The 19,606-nt window shown below is 38.2% G+C and overlaps 1 protein-coding gene across 2 annotated transcripts in view; it reads right to left on the bottom strand.

The window, feature by feature from the left end:
• LOC146331006 (receptor-type tyrosine-protein phosphatase gamma-like) overlaps positions 1–19,606 on the bottom strand; it is a 660,966-nt gene that overhangs the window by 175,477 nt on the left and 465,883 nt on the right. For both annotated transcript variants that reach the window (XM_084725921.1, XM_084725912.1), the window contains exon 5: positions 8,594–8,689. In XM_084725921.1, the coding sequence (XP_084582047.1) occupies positions 8,594–8,689 (96 nt within the window). The remainder of the gene's footprint in view (positions 1–8,593; positions 8,690–19,606) is intronic.

The raw sequence follows: 19,606 nt of genomic DNA, 5'->3' as shown, positions 1-19,606 counted from the left end.
AAAAAAGACCAGTAAAAACTTTCAAGCATGATAAAGTCAAGTGAAGATTGTAATATATGTAATGTTGGTCTGTAACTTTCAATACATACAGACACTTCATCCATGATTTTTAAGACAATATAAAGTTAAATATGTGGCATATATTCAGATGTGTAGGTAATGATGATTGTCCAGATGAGATGATTGCCATAGCAACGCTATTTCAGCAGTTAGGAAACAACACACGGGAGCTTTACTTTGGTCTTGAGCAGCCGCAGCCTTTATTCACTGACCATCCAGCCTACACTCAGTGGTGGACTCAAGCTGTCTGTGGGGCAAGGGCAAAAATGAAATAAAAGGGGCACCAGTTGTATGCAGTGGGGCATCAGCACAGTAAAAATAATTGTGCATTTAAGGTGAAATAGTTTCAGTTTCTGGCTTGGATTAAAATTATTTTACTGTGCAACAACTACTGCAATACACAGGGATCTATTTAACCATTTAAAGGCACCTAAAGACCAAATAATTTGGCAGTGGATTGTATTTTCCCCACTAGAAGAACACTGTCCACGGGATGGGCACTTTACCAAGCACTTTACATATTTAATCTACCATAGGAGCATCAAAGAGGGCAACTGGAACATGGCTGCACCACAGGCGGCGATCACCCCTTTGTCCCCCCCTTGAGTCCACCAGTGCCTATACTGTACATTTACTGCGAGATTGACACCTTCTCACCTTTTCCTTTCAGCTTGATTCGACATTTGACTAAGGTGATACCAAAGAGGAAAGTACCAGCTGCTATCCACAATGGAAAAGCAAACAATAGCAGGTTTGGTCGAGCTGTAGTACGCAGTGGAAAAGCAGCTTACATTTGAATACAATATTGTTAAAAAAAAAATACAAAGAACTAAAAAAATAGCTACTAAAATGAAACTTTCCAAACCATCATGTACAGCCTCTTTCTTGTCATTGGATGGTTGCACATTTCTCCTCCTGCTCATCTGAATCATCTTCCCTGTGGTTTTACACATGAGCAGCGCAACGCTAACAGTGCTAACAGTGCTAACAGTGCTGAAACCTGGAGGAAACTGCACCCTGCGGCTGTCGGTGCGCAACCAATGTGAGACATGAAAAATGAAAAGGATGAGGCTGAATAAATAGGACTACGAGTAACATGGAATTTTGATCTCAGGAAGAAAAATAAAAAAGCTGACAAAAAAATACTTCAGGCTGTAAGATCCTGAAATTCAGTGTTGCAGCAGAGGGGATGTTCCTGTGGTGCACCGAGGTTATTTCCTCCACTTATGTGGGTTTCTTATCTTTGATGCCAATCCACTGGTGCACTACAGTCATGGTGCTGAGAATGAGTGGCTCTGCATGGTTCACCACCCTCAGAGTGCTTTATTCCATAACATGGTGGTCACTTCAGCTGGTGAAGTCACACCCAATGTAAGCTTGCGGTAAGAATCACCAGAGGCCTCATGATGTGATATTATCATGATACTTAAAATTGTAAGCACTTTACTTCGACCATTAGTAACATTAAAGGTCAATTAATGAATTAATTGTTTTTAAAAACATACAAATTTTGCTTCTACCAAACAATACCTAATGTGATTTTTCCTCCTCAGTCAAAGCTTTATTTTCACAGCAACATGTTGCATATTCTCTGACAGTGTTATAAAGCCTATGAAAAACATAAAGATGTAAAGGCCTACATATCAAACACATGTACTTGAATATGTGATAACATGTGGTGCACACTGAAAAATTAACTTTTATTTCTGATCTCTATTTGATAATTGATTGATTAATCTTTTCTTGATTGATCAACTGCTTAATGACTGATCATTGATTGCTATCATCGCTAGTCACAAGACGATATTATTGCTTTTTAAAATGTTTGCAATATTTTGAGTATTGTGATACATAAATTGTGACATATTGCAATTTCTTACATTTTTTCAACTGCAAAACATGTCCCAAAGCAAAACTTTGTCAGCATCTGTTTGTTCTAATGAAATAAAGTTTCATTTTAGATGAAGCTATGATAAAGTTCAGTTCAGTTCAATGTGTTCATCTCACTTCAGTGATTTTTATTTCAGTAAGATGGGAACAGACTGACCAACCAGTCCTGCTGACTGTGACCTCTGCTGACCTCACCAGAACACCAAAAACTCAGCACCATGTAGTGGACTGAAAAATCAGTTGATTCTATTCTCCTGCTACCAAAAAGTTGCATTTGCATTTGCAATTATTAATCATTTATATAATTTAAGATTGATATTAGCATCTGTGTATCAATATACAATAATGCCACACAAAATATTGTGATACTATGCTGCTCACACATATTTTGCTCATCTTTCCACACATTGTACTTTTTGTAAACAGCTAGCATGTTATCACACAGGAAAAAAAAGTTCTATTCTGATTCTAATTAGTTAAATATTTTTTAGAATTCAGCCATATTGGTGAAAATGGAGGAAAAATGAACTGTTAAGCTCAAACTGCTTCACTTGCACACACTGAAGTCTTTACAGTTTGTGTGGAGTGTGTGTGGGCGGCTGCTGTAGTACAGTACAGCCTGGCAGAGGACACATTTACACTCATCAGTCCAGGAGGAGAACTGCTGTCTCTACAGGACTCATCAGCGTCAACAAGAGCAGAAAAACTCTACACACACGCACACACACTCAGTATACTGCCTCACAATGTTGAAGTCGATTCTTTTACTCACACGGCAAAACTATTTGAGTGATAAATCTGCGACATAGAAGCACACACTTTATCAGCACACAGCAACAAACTCGCAAACAGCATCAACATCTCCATTTTAACTCACAAAGCAAAAACTATTGGAGTGATAAAAGTGCATCAGTGCAAACGCTCATTTTAGACTCACACACTGCAAAATGAAAAAGTTGATAAAACTCAAACTTTCAATGCATCTTACTGTGATAGAAGTTTTGAAAACGGTCTTCTAACTACTAAACTTACTTACAACTTACTTTTCTTCTTTAGGTAAACTTGAATCTTTGAGTTTTAGAAACCCAAAAAGGTATTTCAAAAGTTATTGAGCAAACTCGCTGATGTGAAAGTGAATAATGTTTAATATTTTAATTTAAAACTATTTCATTTTCAAGCACCCACATAGCCCTAAATATATAGATTCAAATCAGGTTCATAACTCACTGTGGCCAATTTTTTTGAAATACATTATTTTTAAATTCTAAAACTCAAAGATTCAAATTTATCTAAAGAAGAAAAATAACTTATCTCAATCAAAGATTATCAGTCAGAAAAACTAGTTTTGTAATTTATTTCAAAACTTAAAGCGACTGTCCCATGACTCACTCCCATGAATCATTTTTTTCCAAATCAAATCAAATAGCTTTATTGACATGAACAAAAATATGTTGTTGTCAAAACAGTTCAAACAAACATCCATATTACATACATATACACATATATACAAATAAATGACATAGGTGTCATTAACATGCATATGAGTTTTATATCAATACAATATATTGCAGTATATTAAAGTTTAAACTCATACTGAGTCCCTCAGGCTGTGGCAGGGAGATACACATTTAGTGCCCAGGAAAAGAGCCAGTTAATCTTTCAAAGTTATTTTAGTTATTTACTCTGGCCTGTACTGCTACTTATCCAATCTAGGTTTTGATTTTGGTGTGGGTTGCAGATTTTTGAAAATATCAGCCATAGAGATGTTTGCCTTCTCTCCAGTATAATGGGACTAAATAGCACTCGGCTTGTGGTGCTCAAAGCACCATAAAAAAAACAAAAAAAACATTTGAAATATTCAATACCAGTGTCTGGTTACTGGTTACTCAAAATAATTAACAGACCTTGTTGTGAGCAGTTTCATGTAGGAACTACTTCACTTCTAGTTGAAAAGAAAATATTTCCAGTAGATTCTACTGCAGAAAAAAGTAACTAACTCCCACATGAATTTTTCAAATGTTTTTTGGTGCTTTCAGCACCACAAGCCAAGTGTAATTTAGGTCCATTATACTGGAGAGAAGGCAGACATCTCTACAGCTGATATCTCCACAACTCTGCAACTCACACCCAAAAACTCTAGATAGACAAATAGCACTACATGGCTGGGGAAAAATATGTATTTTTGATTTTTGGGTCAACTGTTGCTTTTAAGGTTTGAGCTGGGCTCAAAACTTAAAAGTTGCCTTGAAATTTTGAGTTGTCTCAACTTTTTTTTTTTTTTTTTTTTTTTTTTTACAGTGCACACACATACAGAGATGTGTGTTTGAATCTGGCACACATGGACTACATAATACAATATGTATTTTTTCTTTCAAAGCACAAAGCTGGATGTGCCTCCTGTACACACACACCCACACACACAGTTTGAGCGTGTCTTCTCAGGTCACCAGAGTCAAACTGCAGCATGTGAGCGGGGCAGCAGAATGACACCTGGATGACTTGAGAAAAACACACTCTTGAGGCAGGCACCCACACACACTCTTCTTTGCATAGGAACCAATACACGAGCACAACATGTCGAGATGTGTGTGTGTGTATGTGTGTGTGTGAGAGCCAAGTTATGGAGGGCAAGGGTTCAAATCAATCCCTGAGGTTGAAGCTGCAACTGCGCCGCATCAGAGGAAGCGTGTGTGTGCGTACTGCCATATCATAACTCCCAACCAAAAGAACAGACAGACGATTCCGTGACTGGAGGACAAGTGGAGTTACCTGTCAGGAAAGGTAGCAGTTTTGGCAGCTTTTCAAAATAAAGTAAGCTTTTTCCACCATTTTATCCCGCTGCTTGGAGGTAAGCAGTTTCTCCATCTGCCTACTCATCTCCTCTGTTTTGCCATAACTGCAAATCTCTCCACTCCTGCCAGCTGCTTACTCCTTTTTTTGGCGACATGCTGTCCTCCAGAGAATTAGTCCTTTAACCCACTGACCTTTCTTCCAATGCCACCCTCCACACTATGTCCGAATCTTCTTTCATTAAAACATTTTTTAAAAAGTATGCTTGTAATACAATGTGTTAAAAAAGCATTTTGGTTCCGGTCTAATTTATTCATTTCTCACTGCATTGGAGGGAGGTGTGTGTGGAGCTCCAGATCTCTGTGGTTCTCCAGACACTGGGTGTGTGAAGTAAGATTTTAAACAGTGAGGAGCAAAACATGCTCAGTTCAAATTGAATTGTGAAATGTACAGGGAAAAACTGAACAAATGGTTCTTTACTTTGCAGGAAGTTGATGCGCAAGATTACTCATCAGTCAGTTATATATACAATAAGTATTTGTATATTTTATATGTTTTTTTATATTATTAATTGAAGCAATTAAAATCTGGTTTAATAAAATATCTAATATACAGTAATGTTTAATGTAACGAAATAATTGAAGTAATATGTTTATATTTATATTTCTACATCATTTACATATGTCTGTAAGTATTGTCCTTGTAAACATCATTACTGGTCATAATTACGAAGGACAACATAAATATTAGCAGTCTTTAAATAATTACATACTATACTATTATACTATTATTATACTATTATACTACTATTACATAATAATGTGTAAATAATCTTCATACTGATATCAACATATATCTTGTAAATCAATCAAATCACATTTATTCAGAACGTAGATTAAGTTTTGTAATGTATCAGTTTTTGTTTTGTTTGTTTTGTTTTACTCAGTATTTAGTTTCAGTCGTGTGTGTTGGTGATGTGAGCTCATGAACACAGCTAGTGTGGCTTGGCAAACATCACATCAGTTTTGTTTGATCCAGTCAAATGAATGATTTGATCAAATCCCACTCTATAAAATAAAACAGAATAAAAATAATTCCTCCTACCGTTATGTCACAATGTTATTTAATACAGGAAGAAAAATTAAACCAGTCTGATATTATTAATTAACCTTACTAAAGAAATAAAGACAAGGGAAGGAATATTTTAAAGAATGCCAGAGTCTGTCTTCCAGAAATAAATACTTCTTCAGTCTTCCAGAACTGAAATAATCTTCCAGATGAAGCCAAATTGTCTTCAAAACATCCTCAAGAGTCTAAAGCAGGTCCAGTCACTCTTGACTTAGAAGTCATGAATATTCAGATGACCATGTCTTGGAGAGAGAGAGGTCTCTAGATTTTGGGTTGCCATCAGTCCAAACTTTAGGCACTGATAAACACACCTAAACCACTGAATAGATGGATTGCCAGTTAGGCCCAACAGCACCAGTGACAGGTGTGTACTGGACCTGAAGTGAGTGACATGAGTAAAGTCATGTTAAACATGCTTAACATTGTAAAACGTTACCAGTTCGGTCAGGTTCAGGTACCACAACTAACTTGGATAAGTTTTGGAAAAAAATGTGGTTTAGGTTAAAATCAAGGGCGTAACAAAACGTTTAAAAGGTCAACATTGACTTTTGGTGTCACACAGGACATGAACCCTGTCTCCTGGGTCAATGTCCTGTGTTTGTTGTACCCTTCCACCCACCACACCTTGTCCATACACTGCCCTTGTCACTCTTCATACTTCTCCTGCCATAATTACTACGACCACTAGAGGTCGCAGCCTAACAGTAAATTCAGATATGAGTCCTTCTAAGCTACAAATCCACAGACAACCTTAATTGCCAGTTTTTCTGGTGAATACAGACTGGATAACATTATGTGAGTTTCAGTAAAGGATTTGTGCTATGTTTATAGGTTTAAGAATACCAATTACTATGGTACAAAAAACTAAATATCTCATAATGTAACTGGCAGATAATCATGAGCTTTGTGATGGATTCCATGACCTTTCCTCAAGACAATGCTCTTTAAATTCTGTATTTAAACCCCCAGAATCACCATCCACTGTTTGAACATTGTCATTCACTTTAGATGTACACACAGTCTGTGTGTATGTTCTGCTGAACACCCTCAAATGGTGGTTTGTAATAAACTGCAGCATCGTGCTCAGAACATTTGGTCTTGTTCCCGACACAACGACATCTTGTTTTGTTTTCACATGGGTCCAATTTGAAGGTAAACTGTAATTTCACTGCTTTTTGCATCAGCAAGTCAAAATACATTTTCGCTTACAATACAAGACCAAATTACAGTTATTGACAATGATGACTGTTGTAGCACAGATCTATGAATTCATTGCATGGGAAAAAAGTATGGAATATAAACTTTCTATGGTGTGAAAAACAGGGGTGAGATGAGTGTAAGTAAAACAAAACAGGTAAAAAAAAAAGGATATTTAGAGTAAAGTAGAAAATCAGTTACAGAGATGTGTCTGTATAAGAGATATATGTATCTGTCATTCTTGAGAACTGGCTCAAACCCGTATTTTTTTTACAAGATCAAACTCTTGGCTATTAAACCTTGTGACAGGCCAGCCTCAAGTTGATGTTTTACAGAGTTGACAAAACGTTTCATAGTCATGGTGAGCAGCTATTTTATTTTTAAAGTGTCTCAGTTCTCTTAACATTAATCAAAATACACATTTTTAAACCAACATTCTCATTTAGCTTTGATTTATGAGGGCAAGTTTAGAAATATTAAAAATTAAAGCAAATCAAAACATTTCATAAGTTACATATATTTCATATATACAAATCCTTAAATAATAAATTTTCACCATAAAATTGGAATTAGAGTGTTGCATTAATCATTTTTTAAGGTTTTTTTTTTCACTTTTTGGTGGATGTGATATGTCCCAGGTCTCAAGAATAAGTTATATAGTCAAAGTTCTTGTATGTGTTCACATATTTGGCCAAAAAAGGTGATTCTAGTTCATCAGTGATGTACTTATATTAATTTTATGATAACTGCATGTCAGCAGAATGATACAGAACAGAAGAGATTGGGGAACAGAGTGTCGTCATGATTCAGTTGATGTAAATGTCTGCAGGTGTTTGTATATGTAAATGTATCAGACGTACACTGAGCTGGAGAGTGAGGCAGTGACAGAGACGACAGACACAGACAGAGCCAGAGGGACCGAAGTGAGAGGAGGAAATATTAACTGGGAGTTAATGGTCCAAGTAAAAGCCCACTTAGCTAATCGATGGCCTCAAATGAACTTTTTATTTCTGCCAATTGAGAGTGATAGAGCTGAGGATGACCCCCGTCCACCCACAGCTGCACTCAGTGGGCCAGAGACGACTTTATTAGTGGCTGAACTCTGATCTTGATCTACAGGTTTTACAGCTCACAGTCACACCCATTCACAACGCTCACGACACTGTCGGGGGTTTTAAGAGCAGCAGCAAAAAGCAAACTAAAGAGAGATGAGAAACACACATAGTCTGAGGAAAGTATACAACTACAAAATACTGATCTCTGACCTTAAATCTCAACCTCACTGTACCCCAAACTGAACTAACCTTAATCTTAAGTCTGACTCAACACTCTTTTGTTTTGCAATCCATTTTGGTTGTGTGAAAAAACTCTGACACATTGATGGACAGATGATGACAGAAGTTTAATTTTGGGATGAACTCTCAAACATCAGAGTCCAAATTCTAGAGGGAAAGGCTAAATAAAACTGTCCTCTTCCTCATCACAAACAAACACAAACAGGCTGGGTAAAAAAATAAAAGGTTCTTACCTGGAAAAAGACAGCCATGGCTGCGATGATCCTCTTCTCCCTGAGAGCTGCGCTGAGGCTGTCGAAGTCGTCTGAGTTGTACATGTAGATCTGCATCTGTGACAGAAAGAGACACTGAGTTAGTTTGTGGGGGGGGGGGGGGGGGGGGTACATACTGTTGAAGATTAAACCTTCACACCAAATTCAAACAACAGACTGAGCTGACTAACATCTCCCTCACAAGTAACCACTGGTGGACTCAAAGGGGGATTTAGAAACTACAAACTGTTCTGTTCTAATAGACAAAATGTAGTAAAGCGCCTTCTAGGATGTCCTTCTAGTAGACAAAATGTGGTAATGTGCATTCTAGGATACCCTGAAGTGGACAAAACATGGTAAAGTGTCCTCTAGAGTGCCCCTCTATTGGAAAAAAAAGTCATATAGTGTTTTTTAGAATGCCTTTAGAGTGGACAAAAGTGGTAACGTGCCCTCAAGGGTCCCCTCTAGTGAAGAAAATGTAGTAAAGTGCCTCCTGGGGTGCCCTTCTAGTGGACAAAATGTGATAAAATGCCCTCTAGGGTGCCTTTCTAGTGGACTGCAAAACTAAAAGCAGTTGCAAGTAGAAAAAGACAGAGAGAAAAGAAAAATAAAGACAGAAGTTATAAAGAGAAGAGTTGTGTGTATAGCCTGAAGTGTGAACTGGCCCAATAATTCTTGCCACCCAATTTTACATCCAGTTAGAATCTCTTCATATACTTCTCACTTGTCACTGAGACATTACCTGTGACCTTTTCTCTCTGCTGTTTGGATTTCCACAGCGCTGCCTAGAGACACACTGAATTCAAATATTCCACTGCTGGGAGCAGCACCTTCACACTGCTCTCGTTTAAGAAGATTTGAAAGTGATGAAAATGCCCAACAGAAGGAAAAAAAAAACACATTACAGTTTTATTTTATTCTCTATGAGATTTTCTCAAGGTAATTTGAGCTAAACAAGCTGGGAAACATCTGGAATCAACAGCTCAGGGCTTGATATACTGCAAGAATGACTCAGCTGAAAATATGCACTCCACTGCTTATTCAGTGTTTGTGTAATTGCAGGAATGAAGAAACTTGAGGTGATGATTTATTCAACTGGTGAAGCAGTGGTAAATAGTAGATGGGTGAAGTATGACCTGCAGTCAGTCAGCACCATGTTCCATCAATACCACTGTAAAATCTATGAAAATACATCAGTTATTTATTCTGAGAGAAAATGTTCCCCTTTTCCCTCCCTGTTAACACATAACTGATTTGTTTCAAGTTGTCGTTATTATGTTTATTAATTATGTACAAATTAATAATGATTTCTTGTATGCCAAACTATGTAGCACATGTTGTACAATTAGCATCTAGGGATGGCAATGTCTATCATGATTGAGGCTGATTTCTACAGAACGAAACAACACAACACAGCCAATAATACCATCCTCCAAGATGCAGCGACAGAGAACTTTGTTCAGTATTTCAGCCTTCACAAACAACGCCAAGTTGAGGCTAACATTAATGTTAGTGGGCCAGATATGACCTTAGTTATAAGCTAATGCAGTGGTTCCCAGAGTTCTTTGGACATGCTACCTCTACATCTCCTCCCAGTGGGACATGACCAGAACACCTCCCCAGGGAGGCGTCCAGGAGGCATCCGATATAGATGCCCAAGCCACCTCAGCTGACTCCTCTCGACGTGGAGGAGCAGCGGCTCTACTCCGAGCTCCTCCCGGGTGACAGAGCTCCTCACCCTATCTCTAAGGGAGCGCCCCGCCACCCTGGGGAGGAAACTAATTTCAGCCACTTGTATCTGAGATCTTGTTCTTTCGGTCATGATCCAAAATTTATGACCATAGGTGAGGGTAGGAACGTAGATTGACCAGAAAATCAAGAGCTTCGCCTTTCGGCTCAGCTCCTTCTTTCCCACGACAGACCGGCGCAATGACCGCATTACTGCTGCCACCGCACCGATCCGCCTGTCAATCTCACGTTCCATCCTCCCCTCACTCGTAAACAAGACCCCAAGATACTTGAACTCCTCCACTTGAGGCAGGGACTCTTCTCCGACCCGGAGGGAACAAGCCACCTTTTTCCAGTTGAGAACCATGGCCTCGGACTTGGAGGTGCTGATTCTCATCCCAGCTGCTTCGCACTCGGCTGCAAACCATCCCAGTACAAGCTGAAGGTCCTGGTTCGAAGGAGCCAACAGGACAACATCATCTGCAAAAAGCAGAGATGAAATCCTGTGGTCCCCGAACAGGACTCCCTCCGGCCCCTGGCTGCGCCTAGAAATTCTGTCCATAAAAATAATGAACAGAACCGGTGACAAAGGGCAGCCCTGCTGGAGTCCAACATGCACCGGGAACAGGTCTGACTTACTGTCGGCAATGCGAACCAAGCTCCTGCTCCGGTCATACAGAGACCATACGGCCCTTAGCAGAGGGCTCCGAACTCCATACTCCTGAAGCACCTCCCACAGAATGCCACGAGGGACACGGTCGAATGCCTTCTCCAAGTCCACAAAACACATGTGGACTGGTTGGGCAAACTCCCATGAACCCTCAAGCATTACATTAATATGTGTTAATAAGATTTAGGAATTAAGATTTAGTGATAAGTGTTTATGGTAGCAAAATAAACATGTTTATTGTGAAATAAGACATTTCTAAGCACTCATAAGAAACTTCTTAGTAGTTCATAGACTGCTTAAGAATTTTAATAAAGCTGTATGAGATTCTTATAATTGTTTATGACAGCATTACAAACACATTTATTGAGTTTAACTAACTCACCTGTTATGTCATTGTTAAACCTTTACTAAGCTTTTGTTTTGCTTTATTAAAATTTCCACATGCTTACTAATCATTTATTAGCAGTTAACTATGCACTTGGTAACAGTTAACTCTGCATTTTTGGGTAGTGGATCTAAATTATGAGCAGAGCTTATTAAGGTTAATTAATCCTTTATTATGCACTTGTTTAACTCAGTTAACCATGATCATTCTTTAATTATTAGTATTTTGAGGGTTTTTTGCCTGTATTGGACAGAGACAGCTGCAGAGACAAAGAAACAGGTGAGAGTACAAGGGGCTGTCCTGGGCATCCTTTGAACCCAGGACAGTACACATGAAGCATGCACTCAACTGTACCAGCTGGGCTTTATTAACTACCAATGGTGGACAAAGTACTCAACCCCAGTACTTGAGTCCAAGTATAGATACTCCTGGTCAAATATTACTCAACTACAAGTGAAAGTTGCTCAGTCAAAATTTTACTTGAGTTAAAGTACTAGGGTTCTTGCTTTTGAAAATACTTAAGTATTGAAAAGTAAATGTTTTTAAAAATACTTAAGTATTCAAAAGTACAAATTACAAAGTACATTTTCTAATATCAATACATGCTGTATTGTTTTCATGATGCATTTACAGAAGCTTGTAACTCTCTGAAACCACCTAATGATGCGCGGATGCTTGTAGAACCACTCTGCTACACAAAGCCTATAGAAACAACTATAAAACATTTAGCACAGAAATACAATCAAAAACAAAAAGTACAGCTGTTGTCATTTTCTGATGTAACTGTATTAAAATCACATCATAAAATTAGCTTGAAGCCAACTGTAATGAGTTCTCCAAGTCTGTTAAATAACTGAGATTTCTTTCTGTCTTCAGAGGCAGTATATACATGAATTATGTAGTATTTTCACCCCAATAAAAACAATCCAACTTTAAAAGCTACCTGGAATAATTAATAATTATAATAACATCTTGAGATTTAATTTTGTCTTTTTCCTGCTGTCACCATTAACACTTTTTGTTTGAATGACAGAGGGAGAACTTGCTTGTGCTTGTTAGTGCGCCTGGACGTATTTCTACTTTTACATCAGTCCCATTTGAGAGGAGCTACTGTGATTGGTTTCCTTTTGTGAGGAACACAGCATGTGACCAAGTGCAATTTAGAAAAGAAAAAACACCAACAGCTGACTTCAAAGCTCAGTCGAAAAGTAACAACAACCTTCCTAGAAATGTAGTGGAGTCAAAAGTACAATATCTGTCTTTGAAATGTAGTGGAGTGAAAGTCAGAAGTTTCCAAAAAAACAAATAATCAAGTAAAGTACAGATACTCAAAAAATGTACTTAAGTACAGTACTCAAGTAAATGTACTTGACTACTGTCCACCACTGTTAACTACTGATTAATGCTTATTACAACTAATGCTTTGTAATGTCAATAAGTATCTTAACGCTTATTGCAAACACTGTAATATAAAGCGTTACCCATCTTTACCCTTGCGCACCTCCTGGGGAAGCTGATGCATCCTGAGGTGAACATGTACACCACTTTTGGAAAACCTGAATTAATAGTTTGCAACAAGAAATCAATGTGTCCTTTGCATCCCAGATTTGGTGGCCTAAGTGTGTTCTTTTCAAATTAAAATGAACATTCTGCAATGTCTGATGTTAGCTAGCTGTCACTTGGATGACTGGCAGACAAGTTGAGTTCCATGTAGACTTGTTTAGAACTAGTCTGACATCACTCAGGACTGAAAGGTAGAATCAGTAGGATTTGTCTTAACTCTTCATAAAGGCATCAGAAAGATGCCAGGATACTGACATTTTGGGTTGAGTCTCTGCAGATACACCCACCACCACACATTGTGGGTCAGAAGTAATAACTGAAAACTATCATTTTTATATGAGTCTATACATCATTTTTTAGAAAAGTGTTGCATATTATGCTTTCAATGTCTAATACATGAGATTTGCAAAACAATGACTTTGTCCCACGTCTGTTACTTTCACTCATGCATTAATCCACATTTGGTGGTGAGTGTTTGTGTGTGTGTTCAAGGTAGTGAAGGACCATGTCAGCCAGTGTGACAATGTGGCTCACTGATGTGATTTTAATACAACAACAACAGAATGGATTTTTTCATTTTTAACCCTAATTCCCTCATAATCCATTAACTGGTCAAATTAATTAGACTATTTCCATATTTAGTGACCTTATATACACACGCAGATGTGTGTAGTAAAAGTGATAAACAAAAAGTGCATTGTGAGTCTGCTATTTGTGTTGAAGAGATAACCTGGTTGCAGCCTGAAGTCAATAATACTGTGAAATTGACTTGGATGATGTGTTGTTGCTCAGTGAAAACCAATGAGAACAAACACACACACACACACACACACACACACACACTCACACACAGAAAACTGGTCAAACAGTCAGGCGCTATTCGTTGCCATGGTGATGTGGAGGCATGACGCATTAAGGCACACACAGCAAATGTGTGTGTGGAGCGGGAACACATTATTCTGCCGGTGTTTGCGTGCATGTACATAGAAACTGTGTTCATATGCACATGTGTTTACATAATTTGGAGTGTCGGGGAACACATTTGTGCATGCCAAAAGCAATTCTGGGGGCTTTTTCCTTGCCAAGATCAAGACTGCCAATATCACTTGTGTAGCATTTTCTCCAGCTTGCTAATCCTCACATAAAGAGCCCTGCACATCGCTTTTTGATCTACTTGCGAAGTAAACAGTTGTCAAGCAGCCTGATATAGAGTCTGTTTGGTGAATTTATAGCAGAGATAGCTCAACTGGAACAGCATATTCTCCCAAACGGGTATTAATTAAAGTCATTGTGGGGGATTGTGCTGGTGAATGCAGCGGTGAGACAACAGCTCAACAGTCAGAATCTGTTTAAACACAGCTGGATTTGCCTTAATGATGGTGATGTGTGCTTTCTCACAAAGTGAAATTGGACAGACATAAAGTTGACAAAAGACATTTTGCTCCGCTGATGATATGACTGCAACATTGAGCCCGCCTGTGGCAGTTAGAGCTGAGTGACATGGAGCACAGGAGTTTAAAATGCCGTACTGACTGTTTAATCAGACTGTTGGGTCCCTCAGCAGAATGAAAAATACTTTTATTTCACTGTCATTCAGTTCTGTAGAAATTCATTACAATGTCAAATCAGCAACACTGGCTACTAATGATTTAATCAAAATACCCCATCCCACATAGGGTTACACAAAACATGAAATTACATGTGGGAATAATGAGTAAAATGTATCATTTTAACCAGCCCCATGTCATTCCCAGATCATCAAAAAACATGTTCTCTCACTACACTCTTACAGTCTCTTACTGTCTCTTACAGATGCACAAAGGTACCTTTTAGTCTCTGTATTAGAAGCACCAGGCTCTCAGGAAACTAAAAGTAAACCCATCCATGTCAAGAGACTTTGTGTAAAGACTGAGAAAGTCTGCTTATGGAGAGGGTTGGATGGATGGATGGATGGATGGGATGAAACAAACACTAGTCTGACTCACCAGATAAAGACTGTGGGTAAAAGCACTCTATACACTTCCACTATCTGCATGCTTCTGTTTTCAAAGTCTCTGTTGCTATGGGAAACAACAACAACCTCTAAGCTAGCAACCTGCGCTTGGAAAATGGCAAGTTACCCTAACCCTGACCTGGTGACTGATGGTATGAGTGTAAACAAACTATGGTTTTATTTGCAGGGATTCAGCCATTTTGTGCAAATCTAAGGTAAGGCCATGTAACACAGCATAATGTAATGTAACGTAATGTAAAACCATAATCTAAACCGTAACGTAATGTAAAACCATAATCTAAACCATTATCTCTTCCTAGATTTAGCCAAGCAGTTTTCTTGTCTAATCAAACTGCGACCATTTCATGTTAAACACTTGTTTAAAAGGCTTTCTGACAGCGTATCATAAAGGTCAAAGCCTCAGTGTGAGACCCAGAGGGCCATGACAAAGGTGTCAGGATTTGAGGACCTGGAATGACAACTGGTTGTTTTAATGTTTTCAAAGTCCTGATTTGTTATGGGAAACAACAGCCTTTGAGTTAACAACCTGCACCCTGGCTGCTGACCTTAACCCAGAGGCTCCCAAACTTTTTTGGCATGCCTCCCTTTTAGACGCCGTAAAAAGTTTGCACCCCACAACCAGACACTTTTATGAATCATTAACAATAATTGGGGGTAGACCTGTTTGAACTTTAGTGAAATAAAGTATAGCAGGATAGAATCAGCAAACTTTTTTTTTATTAGCCCTACATAAATCATATTCATTCACCTTTGTTTCTGGTATAGTAGGGTGACTTAAGGTAAGGTAAGGTAAGGTATAGTAAGGTAAGTTAAGGTAACAAAAGGTTTACTAAGGTAACGTAACATAACGTAACACAATGCAACGTAACTTAATGCAATGTAACACAAGACAACATACCTCTTAACCCAAACCATGATATTTTCCTTAACCTAATCAAGTAGTTTTGTTGTCTAACCAAACTGCAACCATTTCATGTGTTAAAAAGGCTTTCTGACAGCATCTCATGAACACTAAAAGATGCCTTGTGCCTCACTATGAGACCCAGTGTCACCCGATGTGACAAAGACATCAGTATTTGATGACCTGGGATGGGAACAGATTGTTTTAAGATAAATATAATTTTTACAGCCGACTTAAAACTTATGGGAACTGTATTTTTTTAATGCATTTAAAATGTCTTGTTAAAAATATTCAACATTATTCTTTATGTTTTATAAAAATGGACATTTCCTGGATGGAGCCTGTTGATGCTTCATCATTTATCATTACACTCCTATTAGGTTGGGGGAATCATAAGAACCACAATTTTAATACCTGCCATAGGTCAAGTGCCCAATACACTGGATCCACAGCAACTTTTCTATTGTCTTTTGTAATGTCCTTCTCATCTGGTAAATACCCAAGAATCTCAATCTCTACACTCTCAATTTGAACTACAGTGTTATCTTCTCAGACAGAGCCACAGGAGACACACCTGTCTCCAGTATTCCTAATGAAGAGTAAACGAATCTTTGTATGTATGTTTCCATTTGCCTCAAATATGACCATGTTTAAAATACTATTTCTCCAAACCTTGACCAAGATATGCATCAAAAGAAGTGAAAGTTCTTGAGAAAATACTGTATTTGAAGAGAGAAGATGGAACTTTACTGTCACATCCAGTGTACAGCTTGATGTCATCTGCAAACTTGAACACTCTGGTGCCTGATTGTGAATGGGGCTAAAACATAATCACTATTAGATCAAAATTTGTAGTTCACATCCATGTCCAAATATTACTGCACTCATCAAAACCTGATATACACTCCAAAATCAACCCCCCATGCTCAACAGAATCTTGATATTACAGATAAAGAACAATGGTGTTATTGATGATCACAACTTACACAGAAAAAAAGAGAATGCTGACTAGTGTTGAAATCAAACATCTATTTAGCAGTCCACAATCCTGACCTCCACAGCCACCTTTACACTGGACTATATCAACCTCCATCAGTGCAGAAACTCACACACCCCAACCCTCACACAATTGCAAAGACAGATCCTCAAAAAGACATAATGGAAATTAAGAAATGAAGACTTTTTTAGTCCGTTCCTGTAGTGCTGATATTGTTGTTGAAATAAGAACAAATTTTCATTGGACAACTGGGATATGCACTGTGAGATGCCATGGCGTCGACTAACAGCCATGTAAATTTCCATCCATCTCTGATTAAGCGGAGGATCAGCAGCAGACTGAGGGTTTCAGTGCTAAGCTGGGACAGTTTACCGTGGAGGGTTTCCAGGACAAAGAGCCGAGAACAGCATAAGACTTGTTTTGTATGTTTAATTTTGACTGGGATGATTTCAGTTGGACTGTCTGTTGAAGTTAACTGAAGTTAACTCACTGGGAGCACTTCCCCCATGAAGTTCATGATGGCACTTAAGATTTGAACTTTTTTTTTGCCAAAAACCTGCCTTAATGGTATTTTCGTTGGATTGGAATAAAATTGTGCCAGGTTGAATGATCATTTAGGTAAAGTGGGTAAACTGCCCTGATGCTCCAGATCTTCAAGGGTCAAGATTTTTATGGAAAAAGAGCCACTCTAAGGCATTTATTCTGTGCCATAAGGCACATGTTTTGCATTAACATATGAAGCTACATGGTCGTATCTGTTTTGTAAGAGTCCCAACGTGAACACATCTAGAGACCAATATTCAGTCAGTGAGGAAAAATGGCTGAATAGCAGCCCCTATAAAATTTCATTGGATCAGCCCCCACACGGCACGTTTCATGTACATGTTCGAAAATCGGTAGGCACCTGTATCATGTCCAGACATACAAAAAAGACTCTTGGAGCCTTACTCTAAACCCGACACGAAATAGAACTTACAGAAAAAACGTGAATTTGCCATATTTTCCACATATGACCCCATTTGATCACAAGTAAGAAACATGTTACCACATGTGGCACGTGTTTCACATGGGAATAGATATTGCACCATGAAAATGTTCCAAAACCGCACAGTTGCCATGTGATTTTGCACATGTGAAATTCATGTGTTTTTTTCTGTAAGGGCGGCCATTTAGAATTTAAAATCAACATCGATCTTGGGGTCAGAACTCCTATACAAGCTAGAAAACACACTCATCTTGGACAAACATATTATGTTCACACAATGTGCTAATGTGGTTGGCATATCAGTGTGATTTCCATGTGTCTAGTTACATATCCAACAGACACACAGAGAGATAAGAATTCATCTTCATTCCACCTGACAAAGGTTAGTCGAATTTTCACTCTTTTGACTTCTTTGTTCTGTTTTGGTTTTTCACAGCATCCAGAAAAATATCTCTAGTTCTTGAAAGCTTCACTGTGTTCACCAGCTACCCACTGTCTTTGTCTGTGTGCTGGTGCTGGGCGGGTAGAGAAAAAAAAGCTGTTTATTCAGCTTTTTTGCTAAAAACAGCTGCCTGTTACTGCTGGAAATGGGGTTGATGAGAGCTGTGAGAGTAAACCAAAACAGTAAAGTTGCAGGCTGTAAAAACAGCCCCCGAGCACATCAGTCCAGCCCTGCATATAGAAACATTTTCAAGTTAAATCCTTTTTTCCATGCCTCTTCAACCGCTTTAACTCTGTCCTACCCACTGATGGTTGCATCTTCACAAATTCATATTGCGTGATGACTCAAACACTGAACTTAATTAGATTTTCTAGTGCAAAGATAACAAATATGTCAGGTCGGGAGGTGTGTGGAAAATGATGCCCTAGGCAAATATAGTAGAACGCTTCAATCAGATAGAATGGCACAGCCATAAAAACCATGGGATCTTTGATTTGAATGTTGGGAGTGTCAGTCAGTCTCCTGAGTTTTTCTTGTGTGTGCTGGTTTCACAGCCTCACACACACAAACAGCCTGAGCAGTATTGTTAAAATCTGTGAAACAAAGAGATTTAAGTTCTTTTTGCAACCAACACATTCTCCAGAATGCAGAAAGTATTTTGGCTTCTTCTGGACATGTTCTTGCAAGTCAATTTTCTCTGTTGCCATCATTCCATTGTTGTGTTTTTACTTGCCAGTAAAACTAACTGCTGTTCTACATTGTTTGTTCCCTCTGCAATCTGACCACTACACGCTCCATAGTTTTTTTTAACTATTGTCATTGTTGGTATATAGCATATGAGCTTTTTATTGTGCTTATAACGTTTATTTATCAGTATTATTTGTAGATTCTATGGCACAATCATGATTTGTCCATATGTTACTGTGTTTTCTGTGTAAAATCTATTTAAAAAATCTGTAATGTTGAATGTTGGCAGCAAAAAGACACAAACACCATCTTAACTGTGTAAATACAACAGAGACATAATTCACTCTTGTTTCCTTGCTACATTAAGCTTCAACCCTCCTGAGATCTTTGCACTGTGATTGTGTGTTACAGATATTACTTGCAAAGGTGGCAAAAGTCCACACATTCTGTACTTAAGTAGAAGTACAGATATTTGTGTAAAGAGAGACTTTGCTAAAGTAAGAGTACAAATAAAACTTCTTTACTCAAGTAAAAGTGAAAAAGTACAGGTTCTGAAATGTACTGAAAGTATAAAAGTCATTTTTCATCTTGTGTTTTTTTTGTCTAATGTCTTTTGTGTTTAT

This window comes from Lutjanus erythropterus, chromosome 2 (genome assembly GCF_056507025.1).
Source record: "Lutjanus erythropterus isolate fLutEry1 chromosome 2, fLutEry1.hap2, whole genome shotgun sequence".
Lineage (NCBI taxonomy): Eukaryota > Metazoa > Chordata > Actinopteri > Lutjaniformes > Lutjanidae > Lutjanus > Lutjanus erythropterus.
This window is presented reverse-complemented; position numbering and strand designations above follow the sequence as displayed.